The following is a 14,937-nucleotide window of genomic DNA, read 5'->3' as shown; positions in this document are numbered from 1 at the left end:
ATCAGTGGAAAACACTGTTCTGGCGTGGGAAAAAGTACATGGTAAGGACTCAGAGATGGTCTGTTAGCCCTGAACGCTGCCAGACTGAGCATTGCTTTCCCTTTCACTTCCTTACACTAAAGAGGGGTTTCCATGCCCGTTGCCACACCAGTAATGGCATTACAGAATCACAGAGTGCTCTGGGTTGGGAGAAACCTTAGAGATCATCTGGTTCCAACCCCTCTGCCCTGTCATGGAAGATGCAAACTCCCCTTGCACCTGCACCAGCACCCATCTGATATGCAGGCTGAAAATTGGGTGCCTTCCTCTTCAGAATAATCAGACTGCTCTTTGTACAAAAAGTACTCTGATGCAGCTGCCTGCTTCACCAAGTAAGTGAAATTTACTGTTAAACATCTTTATCAGTGACATGGTCAGTGGGATCGAGTGCACCCTCAGCCACTTTGCAGAAGACACCAAGCCATGTGGTGTGGATGACACGCTGGAAGGAAGGGAGGCCATCCAGAGGGACCTTGGCAGATCTCAGAGGTGGGCCTAGGGCAATTTCATCAAGTTCAACAAGGCCAAGTGCAAGGTCCTGCACCTGAGTCAGGGCAATCCCAAGCACAAGTACAGGCTGGGGGGAAAATGGATTGAGAACAGCCCTGAGGAAAAGGACTTGTGGGTGTTGGTTGATGAGAAGCTCCCCATGAGCTGGCAAGGTGCACCTGTATCCCAGGAGGCCACCGTGTCCTGGGCTGCATCAAAAGAAGTGTGGCCAGCAGGTTGAGGGAGGGGATTCTCCCCCTCTGCTCTGCTCTTGTGAGACCACCCCTGCTGTGCTGTGTCCAGTCTGGAGCCCCCAACATAAGAAGGACACGGAACTCCTGGAGCAAGTCCAGAGGAGGTCCATGAAGATGATCAGAGGGCTGGAACACCTCTGCTATGAGGACAGGCTGAGAGAGTTGGGGATATTCAGCCTGGAGATGAAGAGGCTCTGGGAAGACCTTACAGTGGCCTTCCAGTATCTGCATGGGCTATATGAAAGCTGGAAAGGGACTTTTTACAAGGGCATGTAGTTGTGGGATGAGGGGGAACAGTTTTGACCTGAAAGAAGTTACATTCAGGCTGGATATTAGGAAGAAATTATTTCCTGTGAGGGTGGTGAGACAGTGGCCCAGGCTGCCCAGAGTAGATGTGGCTGCCCCATCACCAGAAGTGCTCAAGGCCAGGTTGGATGGGGCTTGGAGCAACCTGGTCTAGTGAGAGGTGTCCCTGCCCATGGCAGTGGGGTTGGAATGTCATGGTCGCTTTCAACCTAAAGCATTCTGTGATTCTATGTTCTATGAAATTATAAATATCTCAAGGGATCAGATGTGAAAGCGGGCAACAAAGGAGACCATTTAACCTCCTTTACAAACCAGGACCACACATGGCATTTCTGACTGTGGAAAGATTACAAGCAGAGACTGTTTCTATATATCATAGTGCAATAACAAACACAGCATCCAAAATATTTTAATACCTAAGATATTCTACAGCACCTGCCAAACAAAACAGGGGGCAGTCTTTTCCTCAGATTTCACACTGAACTATATCTACTTTAGAAACTATTACAATTACTAGGTCATTGAAGTCATTGGTTCATTAATCCATGAGACCATTGCACAGCTGGTGGAGGCCCCTGCTAGGAAACCCAGAGGAAATAGGCAACTTCGTCCAGGTCGACAGGATAGTCCGTGAGCAGCACTGGCGTCTTCTCAAACAACTCCCCCTTGTAGCTGCGCCACTTGCCCGCTGGCAGGTAGACATCACGCTCCTGCTTGCCCATCTCCAGGACAGGGGCCACCATGAGGGTGTCTCCAATGAGGAACTGGGAGTCGATCCTGTGAGCAGCCTCGTCACGGGGTGAGATCCACCAGATGGGACGGATGATGGGGTCACCCGTGTCGGTGACCTCCCCGGCCAGCTCCAGCAGGAGTGGGGCCACCAGCGACTCGTGAAGCTCTGTGAACTTCTGTGCAATCTCCACCACCTCCTTGTCATAGAGCCAGGGTGGGATGGAGAACTGCATGGAGGGCATGAAGGCAGACAGCTCCAACCACCGCACGTACAGCTCCCGGTCAGGGATCTCCACTGCCCCATCTGTCTTGTTGGGAAGAAAGTTTCCTGCAATCATATCTGGAAGTACAAAAGGGTACCCTAGCATGCTGATGGTGAGCACAGTGGGAATGAGGGACTTGAGGCCGAGCTCGTAGCCCCAGACGGAGTCGCGGTCAATGATGCGGAAGAAGCAGGAGATGTTCTGGGACTGGTAGCCCACCCGCACCTCGGCCAGCTCATAGAAGGGAATGGCCATCTCCGTGTAGCGCCGTGACCAGATGCTGGGGTCCGAGAGCGGGCGGAAGGTGCTGAACTGCTTGGGCAGGTAGCTGGTCTCACCCGCATCGAACTTGAAGGAGGAGATGCCGTATTTGTGTCGGAGCTGGCGCAGGTGGCTCTGGAACCAGTCACGGGCTGCAGGGTTGGTGAAGTCCAGGATGGCCCCGATGCCGTTCCACCACTCCACCATGGCTGGCAGCCGCCCAGATGGCTCCTTGATGAACAGCTGGCGCTCGATACCCACACCAAAATTGGAGGAATCTGTGTGTATAAAAGGATGAATCCACAAAGTTATTTTAAACCCATCCTCCCTTAGTTTTGCAAACATCTCTGTCACGTTGGGGAACTTGACAGGATCAAAGTCAAAATCCCCATAGGCTTGTGTGTACATGTCATCAATTTCAATGTGGCTGCAGTTAAAACCATGCCTCTTAATGTTTCTTGCAAAATCCAGAACTTTATCCTGGTCAATATCTTTTTTGTAGAGTGCCCAGGTGGACCAGATGGGGTACCGGAAGGCGTTCTCAGCAGGGATCTTGGAGGGCTTGTTGAAGTACCTGCGCACCATGTACTTGTGGATGGAGGTGATGTCGGAGCCCACGCAGACGCGGTAGCTGAGCTCGGGGAAGGGCTGCTGCCCCGGCGGGGGCTTGTAGGGAGAGTCCTTGTAGCGGGCCTGGAAGAAGAGGGCGCGCTGGGTGGCGTTGAAGCCCAGGTGGAAGGGCACGGAGTCGTTGATCTTGATGGCCGCCGCCTTGGAGGAGAGCCAGTAGCGCTCCAGGATGCCTCCAAAGCTGTCGCGGAAGGAGTAGACGTCGCTCGTCACGTAGGGCACGGGCTCCTGGTAGCCGGCCAGGCGGATGGGCCAGTGCTGGGTGCTCATCTCCGAGCCCCCGTACCAGTGGGCGTCCTCCCAGAACATGGTGTGCTCCACTGCCGGGCCGGCCTCCAGCTCCTCCCAGCGCACGCGGTAGCACATCACCGTGTCCTTGGGCTTCACCGTCTGGATGAAGAAGTTGAGCGGCCCCCTGCCCGACCGCGTGCAGCTCAGGATCTCGCCCTCCTTGGAGCACGACTCCAGGTCGAGGCGGCCCGAGCGGAAGGCCAGGCGGAAGACCACCTCCCCGTGCTGGTTCCTGATGACGAAGCCGTCTGTCCGCAGGTCCATCAGCTCCGTCTTGAGCCGCTCCGCCTTCCGCAGGGACACCGTGTAGTAGCACCAGGCCACCACGGCAGCAATGAAGAGGATGAGGCCCAGCAAGATGGCCCCGAGCATGGGCCTCAGCTCCTTGGAGGGCTTCTGCTTCACTGGCGTGGCATTTTTGAGCAAATGCATTTTTTCAGTATCCCTCTTCTGAGCTTTTCCATGTTTTCCTGTTCGGTGGGTCACCAGACTCTCCATGACTCCTTGGTTTTTTTCACTGCTGATTTTTTTCCAGCTGGTGGGCAAAAAATCCAAGGTGCTGCATGAGGGTGGTCAGAGACTGCTTCCCAAAGCCTGGCTACTCACACCTGAAGTGTTATTTCATGAAATAGAGGTTTATAAACACCAAAACAATAAAAATTAAATCTTGCTCCCCTCCTCCCTTTCGCAGCCTGGCTGCTCCAACGTCTCTGCGGCTCTGCCTGGCTCTGCTCCGTGCGGCAGCCGCCTGCTCTCTGGCAGCTGGGCTGAGCTTTTTTGGAGCAGGGCTGTGCCAGGATTCCCGTGACCCTCTCTTGGCTGCAGCCTCTCAGCGTCCTGCGGAGCAAGGGCGAGGGGATAAAAGTCAGGCCAGAGCTTGGAGGAGAATGGGGCCGGGGAAAGGGGCTGGTACCTGAGCACAGGAGCTGGACATCACAAGCTGATCTGTTTTTATATTAATAACACACCCTGCAGGATTTTACCACCTGTCCACAATGTCTCAGCATCAAAGGCAGGAGGAGAAATGCTGCGTTGAAGCAATTCAGCCTCTACCTGGTATTTCCCACCACCCCCTGGAGGTGCAGCTGGAAAGTGTTGCTTTATCTCCCTGTACTTTGCTCCTCCCCTGAGCTGCATGGGGACACATTCTTTTTATAGCCAGAGCCGCCCTGCTCCAGTGTAGCTGGGCAGAGTCCTTCAGCTGCCTGCCCTGCTGCCAGGCCTGGAGATGTCACCTCAGGACAGCTACTCTTCCCTGGGCATGGGAAAAAGAAGATGTTTCCTTGCATCCACTTCTCCATTTTTAATCGTAATTCAGTTTCGGTAACTCCCAGGCTCATGCCAGGCAAGATGCTATAGTGCAGAGTGGCTAGAAGATATTAAAGAACAGAGTTTGAGGATGAGGCTGTTGAACTGAAGCTGTTGCAAGATCATGGAATCATAGAATGGTTAAGGTTGGAAGGGACCTTAAAGATCACAGAATCACAGAATCGTCAAGGTTGGAAAAGACCTTCAATATCATCAAGTCCAACCGTCTGCCCTACAACCCCTAAACACTAAACCATCTCCTGAAACACCACGTCTACCCATTTTTTTAACACCTCCAGGGACATTGCCTCCACCACCTGCTCAGGCAGCCTGTTCCAATGTCTCACCACTCTTTTCTGTGAGGAAATTTTTCCTAATATCCAATCTGAACCTCCCCTGTCACAACCTGACCCCATCATCAGGTTCCAAACTCCCTGCCATAAGCAGGGACACCCCACACTAGACCAGGCTGCACAAAGCCTCATCCAGCATCTCCCTCCCTGGAAGTGTTTAAGGCCACAACCTCCCTAGGCAACCTATTCCAGCACCTTACTACCCTCATGGTGAAGAATTTCTACTTCTAACGTAAATGTCTCCATGTAAAAGTCCCTCCCATGCTTTCCTGTAGCCCCTTTAGGTACTGGAATGCTGCTAGAAGGTCTCCCTGGAGCTTTCTCTTCTGCAGGATGAACAACCCCAACTTTCTCAGCTTATGTGCCTCCTTAAAACCCTGTTTTGCTGAGAAATACACAAGAAGATGACACACATCCTAGCTGCATCAAGCATCACCAAGCTAGCCAGGGCAGTGCATCTTGCAGCATCTGAAAGAGCATCCATCCACTGCCAACACAAACGACAGGCAGGGGAAACTGAGGCAGACTGCATGAGGGAACATGGTCCATGCAACTGGGTTCCTGGCTTCCCTGGCCCCATCTTGGGATCTGTGTCATCTGATGGGATGAAAATTTGCAGGAACAGCCTGAGTGGAGAGGAAGAGAGAAAGCCATTTTGCTCACCTGAGCCATGCCAGGCAATACACGCTGGGTGTATTCACCCTCATGGCTGTGGTATCAGTGTCTGAGTACACAGAGGTGATAAGCTGCCCAGGGAGCCATTAAAAATGCCAGAGGTCACCGTGTTTGGGATCAGTTGCAGCAGCCTCCCAAACACTCAAATGAGCCACTCAACTATTTTTTTTGTAACGTGTTCTCAGGGTGAGCAAGGCTTTGCTGTGAAAAAGAGGCAGAGTGGATAAGTGTTCCCAGGCAAGCCGTGGCCAGGGTGGGCAGTGAGAAAAGGAAGGTCACTGCTGCCCCAAAGAGATGGTGATCCAGGACAGGGACAGTGTTGGGGAGCAGGTTGGGTTACACAGACGCTTGGGGCTCTTTGCCAGCCCCAAAACGCTCAGACCTGGCAGTGTCCCTGGTGCTGGCCCAGCTCCTTGTCACAGCTTTGCAGCTCCAGCTCGGGTGGTTTCCAGTGAAACCCTGGTGTTTTTACAAAACAACCTCTTTGCTTTGAAGACATTTTTATGTGCTGGGCTAGTTCTCAGTTGCTGCCCTTGGATCTTCCCTCCTCTTCATCCTTCCTCCTTTAGCCCACCCACCCAGACTGGAGACAGGACTCTCCTTTAAGATTAGCCCCACTATCCTCCATGTTGAAAAAACAAGAAAGGGAAAGGGAGAGAAAAATAACATTTTCAGGACTTCCACTTTTTTTCTTTTTTTGCCTTTTTAAAATATTAAACATCATATTTACAAACAAACAACACAGGCACATCAGAATTCAAAAATCCCTACAAGAATAAAGAATGTGTGGGTAGTTTCCCCGTTTTCTGTGCAGTGATTTTTCTCCCAGACAATTGCTTCAGATCCCTCAGTTTCCCCAGGTGCAGAACACCAGTGGCAGAAAGACAGTATGCAAGAGAATCAGAGCTCCTGGACTAAGCTGTTATATTCCTGAGGCCTTTTGGGTTTCCCTGCCTCCTATGATGTGGTGGGATGCTGCATTGGTCCTCCAGCCCCACCCTTCACAGAGAAGAGGAACTGCCTGGGAAATGTGGTCTATAGGTGGAAAGAGAATCATAGAAACACAGAACTATTCAGGTTGGGAAAGACCCTTGGGATCACCGAGTCCAACCATCATCCCTACTCTACAAAGCTTTCCCCTAAACCATATCCACCAGAGTAGGCACTGGTGTGCTGGAGGCAGACCAGGATGAACTTGGGTTTGCCAGAGAGATCGTGCCAGGGAAAGGGAGTCTCTGAAGCTGCAAACTCCTGCCCTTCAATGCTTATGTCTCATGAAAGTGTTAAACATCTGCAGACCAAGCCAGCAGCCTCAGCACTGCCAAGGGGCACACATTAGTCACACTGAGCCTGGATGCAGCCTTTTTCTTGCTCCGTCCATGGGGTTATGGCATGACAGTGTCCCTTCCCATGAATATTTAACAAGTCCTTGCAAAGCCTCTCTGCTCCAGCGAATACTTAATGAACACAGGCAAAGTGCAGCCACTTCCCAGCAAGGATGGGCTGGGTGCTCCCAGAGTGTCCCAAGAGCAAGATACACCAGGGGGACAGACACTGTTGAGTTCTATTTGGGCTGGTTTATCAGATGCTGATCTAGTAAGAGTCTGGCTCTATCAGTCCTCCGGGCTGTCCTCCAAAATATCCCAAGTTTCAGAGTGGGCCTTAGGATGCACAGATTAAACATTGACATACCCAGCACCTCAGAAAACGAGCCAGGACTTTAGACCCTCTTAGAGTTAAACGGGAGCTAAGCAACCGTTTCGAGTGATGAAGCACATGTCAGCCAGCATGAAGGACAGTCACACACTCAAACCCCTTTGTGCACCTACCCTCAGAGCCTTCTTCACACTACATCTGTCCCCAGAAACCCCCCTGATCTCTTGGCACACGTGGCACGAGTCTGTCAGGCCTCAGTCCAGATCTCAGCTGGGTGACACTCGAATCCTCAGATTTTTCCCTTTCCAACTTGTTTACCTGCCAGCTGGTGCAGGGGGAGCATCACTCATCAAACAACCCATCTGGAAACAGTTCTGTCTTTAAATAATGAGGCCGTTTTCTAGATTTAGACTCCTTTTATAAGAGGTTATTAGACACTTCGGAGTCACTATCAGGTGCTTATAGGGAGAGTGTACAACATGTTCTAGCAGAAGGCACCATAGGTAGCTGTAAGTCATGGTCATAAACAAACTATTGCCCTGTCAAACTCTGCAAGAACTGATTAATCTGACCAAGCCCTTTTAAACTGTTTCAAATGGGACCTTTTTAACAGAAAATACACCCGAAGAAGAAAACCGTTCCCATCAGCTCCCATCTCCCATGTGAGCCTGGCACATGCAGGCATTCTGTGGGGGATTTATTGCTAAAAGGGGCCCAGGGGAGGTTTGCTCACCATTTTTTCTGTATGTACAGATGACGTGAGGAAAGAGGTATCTGCTATCACTGCAGCCAAGGAGGGGGAGTGAGGGAGAGCCAAGGTTATCTCATGAGCTGCCACAGATTAGCTACAAAGCCAACACAGCTTAACACAAGAGAGAAGTGGCTGGGGGATGGATGCAGAGGGTGAGGTGACATTGCCACGGAATGCTCTGCAGTCCATGTGGTGCAGGTAGGGGCACCGACATCCCTGAATGTGGCCAGAGTCCCTCTCATGGAGAGGTGCATGATCCTGCTCCTTCTGAGAGTTGGGAAAAACTCAAAGCTTGCTTCTGCCTCAAAGTAAGAAGCATATTAGACACAGCACTATGTGCACTCCTCACCCTAGCTCTGGGCTTTGGGCAATTCTTGATAGCTCCAGACAGGACAACAGTGATGTCTGGCCTTGCTGCCTTGACCCTTGGCCCCTGAGCATCCCATTATAGTGAGTCCTTGGGCTTAAACAGCGGTTTAGTTCATATTAACCCTCTATCAGCAGCACAATCCAATCTGCTGGGAGATTTGAGGCTGTTCCCTGTAGGGATGCACCAACAGCATGGAGAGACCAGCACCAGCTCACACCCGCTGAACAGCCTTGAGCAGGATAATTTCTGGCAGCCATGTTGATTTGGGGGTCTCCTTACAGCTCCCCATGGCTCCTGATGCCTGGAAGGTTTTTAGCTGATCTCATTGTGAAGGTGGCTGCAGACTCTGCTGGCTTGTGCCTTTCAAAGAGCTGCAAACCTGGTGAACCTGCGTTTGCTTGAGGGGGCTATGAGCCCCTCTGGAGCCATGCAAATCCAGCTCATGGCTGAAGCAGAAATATTACCTGGGGTTTTTGCTTACCCAGAGGACCCCAGTCCCTCACTACCAAGAATGAAGTGGAGTTTACTGCACAATTCTCTCAGTCCTAATTGCTAAAGAACATGAGATATCCCATTCCTGTCCTTTAATATGAACGAACTCCACCTTCCCAAGCCAGCAGAAAAAAACCCTGAAAATCAACTTTTTTCCCGTTTCAGGGCTCTTTCTGACTTCTGAGCCTGCACACAGTGTTCATGTGCTGCTCCAAGCTACAAGTAGCACCCGCAGCCTCCTGCATCCTTAGGAAGGAGCTCCATCTGCTGAGCCAATGGCCCAGGCTGAAGCTCAGGGAGTGCTGTCAGGCTTGTTCCACTGTTCCAGGGTGACCTGTCCTTGGGAATCCCCTGAGCAATGCTGAACCCATCAGCCCCTGTTGCCTCGGGGCTAGTGCTTGTGAGAAGCTGCAGGTAGCTTTTGAGGTGCCTTCCCCTGAGGAAGGAGCAAATCAAGCAGAGTGGAATAAGCAAAACGCAAGCAAGGGGGAAAAAGCTCATTGTGTGTCACAGCTACAATCCTGTGAGCTGGCTGGTGAGCAGTGGAAATACAGTGAAAGGGGGGGAAAAAGAGTGCTCTCATCTCAGGATACTCTAAATTAAGTCAGTGAGCTGGGCTTGTGGAAGGTAAGGGAGTAAGCCAGGAAGGCATCTGGATCTGAGCTGGGCTTTCTCCCACTTAGATCTAGGCTCAGTTGAAAGTTGGAGAAGGAGCCCTTGGGAGCTGCCTGCAACAGCAGCAAGTAAAGAGGCTCAATAGCTTGAAGGCTTTGACCCAGGAGGGGAACCACTCTTGGTTACTACTTTCTTGTGAGAATGAGCCAGACACCTACCCTGAGCATCCTTGCTCATGGGATGCTCCAGGCTCTGGATGGGTTAGTCCAACTGCCTGCCAGGGTAAGGGGTGCTGGGCAGTTTATCTCATACTTGCCTCTGCAGCATTGATCCACCCACAGGGAGAGATGAGGCTCTTGGGCTGACTGAGGGCATCTGCTCTGAGGTCCCCACATGCTGCTCACATGGGAGCAGGGCTGCAAGGACCACATCTAGCCCAGGCACCTCTGGAGACAATGCTTTATTCCAAACCAGCACTCCTTCTGGGACTTGGGGGAGTTCTGGCATGTAAAAATCTCTTTTTCCTTCTGCATCACTTCTTGGAGATACAGGATCTTTACTGTGGTTATTTTCCTATGTGTTTGATGCCAAGTGCTTCTCTGTGATCAAAAGTTTCACTGCAGAGATAGCTCCACAATGACCAGACCCCTCAACTTGCCTGAGCAGTTATCCAGCTTCAACCAGGGCAATCAAAACCCATCTTTGAAGTGACTGTGGATGGAGAAATGACTTGTGGTTACTGAGAGCCAGCAGCCAGAGGGATGTTAGGGTTTTACCAACACAACTCAGCCTGGTCATAAGCAAGAGAACTTTCCCTGGGTTTTTCAGAAATTGCCCAGCATGGCTGAAGCTGATCATTTCACTGGCAATTTGAACCAGTCATCCAGATAGAAAAAATCTGCAAAAGGCCAGACAGATGAAAAGAAAGCTAATGAGCATTTGTATCTCTGCCCAAAGGAGGTTACCCAAGGACAGAGGAAGATTTCATCTCTAACGTACTGAACAAATGGACAGCTCTCCCAGAGCTTCAGCCCTCCTCACCCCAGGGACCTGGTGCAGGTTTTGCTGTCACTGTCCTGAGACAACATGGAGGGTACAGGACTGAGCTCAGATTTTAACCTCAGTAAAGAGTCTTGCTGGCTCCAACAAGGCTGGGGTGAAAGCCTAATGGGCAGCTGTGCTGTTCCTGAGCACCCCTCTGGTTTATAGGCTGCCCAGGTAGGTGGTTGAATCACCATCCCTGGAGGTGTTTAAATGATGTCTAGATGTGGTACTTAGGAATATGGCTTAATGCTGGACTCAGTAGAGTTATGTTAATGGTTGGACTCGATGATCTTAAAGGTCTTTTCCAACCAGAAGAATTCTGAAATTCTATGAAATATTTGGCACCACTTGCTCTCCCAGCTGCTGCATGCCAGAAAGCAGCACCAATCCCACACCAAACAGGGCTGTATTTGGGCAGCTGGTGAGTGTTTGAAGATGTAGTGGGTAATGCCATGTCCCTTTCAGGAGATGAAGTTTCACTTGCTCACCACTTCACTCTGGTTAAATTCAAAATGAACTGAAAAACTAAGAGGAAAAAGCAATGCAAAAAAAAAAGCAATGCATCAAACTGATGATGGAGCCAAGAACAAGGCTGCTCCACAGGACTCAGGTCAGCAAGAACTGATTAGATGTGGAAAAGGCAGGACCAAGAGCCAGAAATTATGGGACTATCCTGCTCTGTGTGGGAGAGACCACAGCTGGAAGGTAGGTTGTTAACTTCCAGGGGCAGCCCAGAAAAAGCTGTGGAAGAGATTTTAAGAAATCATCTCTACACACAAGGCTGTGCCATGTCTTAAGCAAGCTAATGCAATTTTATATGCAAGTACTTTCTTCGATATGTAAGAAATAAGGCCAAAGTGATGTTCTGAAATCCTAAAAATCTAAGTGGCCCATGTTCAATTGATCCATTTTTGTTGTGGCTGGTGCTGCATTGATTTTGAACCTTTCTTCACCTTTCTTCAGGAATAAAAAATTGCATCATTTTCTTGGTTAGGGTCTCCTCAGTTCAGTGCCAGTGGGGATTCAGTGGCAGCCTGAACATCCTGTATCTCCTCAAGGGATTATGGAAGCCAGGAGAAAAGGAAAAAAAGACAAAAGCAAACAAACAAACAGAAAAACCCTTTGGATATGGTGTTAAGTTGCATCTCTGAATAGAGCAGATACCTGGATGGAGTAGACCTCCAGATGGAACAGACCTCTAGTCCAGTGCCCCTGAGCAAGGCAATGGTTAGCAAGGAGAGAAGCCAGGTTCTGTGCTGTGGCATCCCATGTCACCCTTGATGCCAGATGGAGGTGATGTCACCATTCCAAGGGACAGCTAAGCCGAGATGCTTCAGGACATCACACAGGAAGAGGAACACCAGCACATGCCCTGTAGAAGAAAAGTTGGGTACTTTTCCTTTCTTTCTTTCCTTAAGGCAAGGAAGTGAACATGGCTTAGCAGCAGGTGGGAGACATCATTTGAAGTAAGAAGATACCCTTCAAAAAGCTGGAATCACAATGCAGAGAAGACAATGCATGGATTTCCTAAAGGCTTTGCACAGAGATTTAGAAGCCCCAACAGGAGCAGAGGAGAGTCAAAGTAAGAGGGAAGGTTCTAGCGAGGTTAAATATCCATGGGAAGAAGGGAAGCAATGGGAATGAGGACATGACAATCTCCCTCATGGAAGTGACAGGGGGTTGCCCACAGCAAAATCTGAGCTGCCCATCACACAGAAGCAGGAGAACTGCTAAAGACACTGGCAGTAGGAAATCCTGAGCTGCAAATGGCAGGAAAACAGTAGAGGACACATTTACTATTTTCTTGGTTTTCCCACAGCATCCTCTGTGGGTCCCTGCTAGATTCAGACCTGGGTGTAGACCTGTAACCTGAACCTTCATGGTACTGTTCATGCCAAAACTGTATCAAAGATCCCTGCCATCTGACCTTGGCAGCATACAGGGATTGGCTTTCTGGGTGTTAAAAAGAACTGTGATCCAGTGGATTGGGAGAAATCTGGGATTCAGGAGCTCAGAGGCAGAATTAATGGCTTTAGGCAGATCACAGTTTCCCCATGCCTAGTTTCTTTTGTATGAAATGGATGGAAGGGCCAAGAGGATAAAGCTGGGAGATGCACCACACTCAGGATTGAAGCAGTAGCAGGATCTGTGGTAGAACACCACAGTGAACTTTTCACCTGGGTATTTGCTGGTGATGCTCTCCATCTGACAGGAAGACACCCTCACAACAGAACTCTTCCCTCTCCTCTTCCTCCTGTGGGAGAGACATGCTCATGCAGTGAACATGGTGGAGAGAATTAGCTTTTTCTACTCCAGACATGGAGAAGAAAATTTAACATTTGTTGGTTTTTAATTAAAAATGCCTGGTATTTTGTGCAACTGGACACATTCCCATGGGGAACAGAAAACAGTAATCCCAAATAAACCATTTCTGTGTTATTTTTTTGAGGACAGTGCTACAGACAGGCAGGAGCAACCTTGCCAGGGCAAGAACTTAGCCCAGCTTTCCCTTTTATTTGGCCGTAAGATATCCCTCACCCTATCTGCACCCACCTGAGAAGAAGCCAGCCTGGTTTGAAGTCAGGTCTAACCCCTCAAAAGGGGAAAAGCTGGGAGCCCTCAGGCTAGGGCTGTGCACAGAAGGAACTGCACCTTTGCAAGGCTCTGACCTTGCACAGGTGCCAGTGCTGTGCTGTTTTAATGTGACAGCTTGACCACGAAACAAAGCAGCTCCCAGCTCCCCAAGTGACTCCTGGTCTCATGGGCAGAGCTGGGAGATGTGACATTGGTGCCATCCAGGACTGGACCCCAAAATTAAAGTGAAGCCATCACTTTTATGTGTTTTTATGCAAAAGGGTTAATGACCTACCTGGGTGAGAAGGATCTCAGCAAGCAGGTGGGACAGACAAGCATGGAGTGGATGTGGCTGAACAGGAGAGAGCAAATTTATATCTTGCTAAGCCAAATTTTATCTCTGGCTTCCTCTGCTGCTGTTTCAGCCTTTTGCTGCTGCCTGGGGGAGGGTCGTGTGGTTTTCTCCCTGTGCAGAGCCCAAACAGAGGCATGAGAAGCCAAACTCGACTTGAGTGACCCCCAGGGCAAGCAACAGGGCAGACCTGCAGCAGGACTCAGCTCCCTTGGCCAGGACCTTGGCTTCCACCCCATTGCCCTCCAGCTCCTGGACCCCTGCAACCAGTTTGTGAGGCTTTATCTCCGTGTGGCCTATAACGGTGCTTAAAAACTCCTCTCAGCGGGGACAACACTCCCTGAAGAGAAGACGACAGCGTGGCAGCACGGCCAAGCACAGGCTTTCAGCAGGCACATCCCACGCCCCTCTCTGGTCACTCCCGCCGAACTTCGCCTTTTCTTGCCCAGCCAGCCCTGCATCCTGCTCCGCTCCCATCCCTGGCGAAGGCAGCCCTCCAGCCTGCTTAGCATTCAGCTCTGATTGCTGCCAGCAGCCCTGGCTGCTAAGGAGCCGAGCTTGGCGGCTGAGAGCATCTCTGTCCAGTGTCTCCCCCCCGCCCCCGCCCTGGCTCGTCGCATGATTTCTCCTAAGGGAGAACCACTGAGCAGGACCGTGTCTCCAAGCTGATCCTGTGCTGATAAGTCAGCTGCCAAGTCTCCAGCGCTGAGACAGAAGTTCTTCTCTTCCCAGCAGGTTTTTCTGCCGTGAATGACAGAGGAAGGGGGAAAAGTGAGCTGCCTTGCACGCCTGGTGGGCGAGAGGCTTCAGGGTCTCCTTACAGCCTGCGGTGCTGGCAGACCATGGAGCTTTTCAGGCTGAGCCTGGGCTGTATTTGCCTCCTTCCTTGGCTTGAGGGTAAGTTTCTCCTCCTTCGGGGTAACTGGGAAGTGGCAAGTTAACTGTTTTCCAGGCTTTAACCTGCTTTCCTGGTAAGAGTTGCTTGGGACTGCAAAGCTGTGAACCCACCAGCTGTAAAACAAGTTCCTCCGGTCACATTTCAGGGCAGCATTTAAAATGGGATTAAATGCAGAGGTATGGGAGTGTGAGGGGCAAGCTGGCAAAGTGCTGAGATGTTCTGGCCAAGGACATCATGGCATCACACCGTCTGCTTTTACAAAGTGCTTTTAAACCGCTGAGAGTAGCAGATCGCTAAACCTGCTCTGGGGTGAGGCAGGCACTAAGTCACCTCCCGAGCCCTCTCTTTTGTTTCCTGCTCCAGCTGCTCCTTCCCAGCAGAGGTGAGTGGGCTCAAGGCGTGCTGGCAGCCTGGGAGACAACAGTAGGAAGGGGAGCAGGACTTTGTTGCATTAGTCCTGCTCCTCTGGCAGTCAGCTTGGAGTGGGATGTGTGGAGCACACTTAGTAGCGGCTCATACTAACATTTAGCTTCTCACTGAGGTTGCCCAAATCCTGTGTCCTTCCTGCACACAGGACTGTTTTG

The 14,937-nt window shown here is 50.7% G+C and overlaps 1 protein-coding gene across 1 annotated transcript; it reads right to left on the bottom strand.

Moving 5' to 3' along the window:
* Positions 1-1,483: 1,483 nt before the first annotated feature.
* On the bottom strand, positions 1,484-4,299 carry LOC127395386 (myogenesis-regulating glycosidase-like). Its single transcript, XM_051642299.1, has one exon. It carries the CDS (start codon positions 3,761-3,763, stop codon positions 1,667-1,669), a length of 2,097 nt encoding a protein of 698 aa, XP_051498259.1. The 5' UTR covers positions 3,764-4,299; the 3' UTR covers positions 1,484-1,666.
* Between the last annotated feature and the right edge of the window lie 10,638 nt (positions 4,300-14,937).

The sequence above is a fragment of the Apus apus genome, chromosome Z (genome assembly GCF_020740795.1).
Source record: "Apus apus isolate bApuApu2 chromosome Z, bApuApu2.pri.cur, whole genome shotgun sequence".
Taxonomy (NCBI): Eukaryota; Metazoa; Chordata; class Aves; order Apodiformes; family Apodidae; genus Apus; species Apus apus.
Note: the sequence above shows the minus strand (reverse complement) of the source record. Positions and strands in the feature narration are given on the sequence as shown.

Bases quoted from the DNA above. Each gene is read 5' to 3' on its own strand.
- LOC127395386 (XM_051642299.1), bottom strand. From the start codon at position 3,763: ATGGAGAGTCTGGTGACCCACCGAACAGGAAAACATGGAAAAGCTCAG.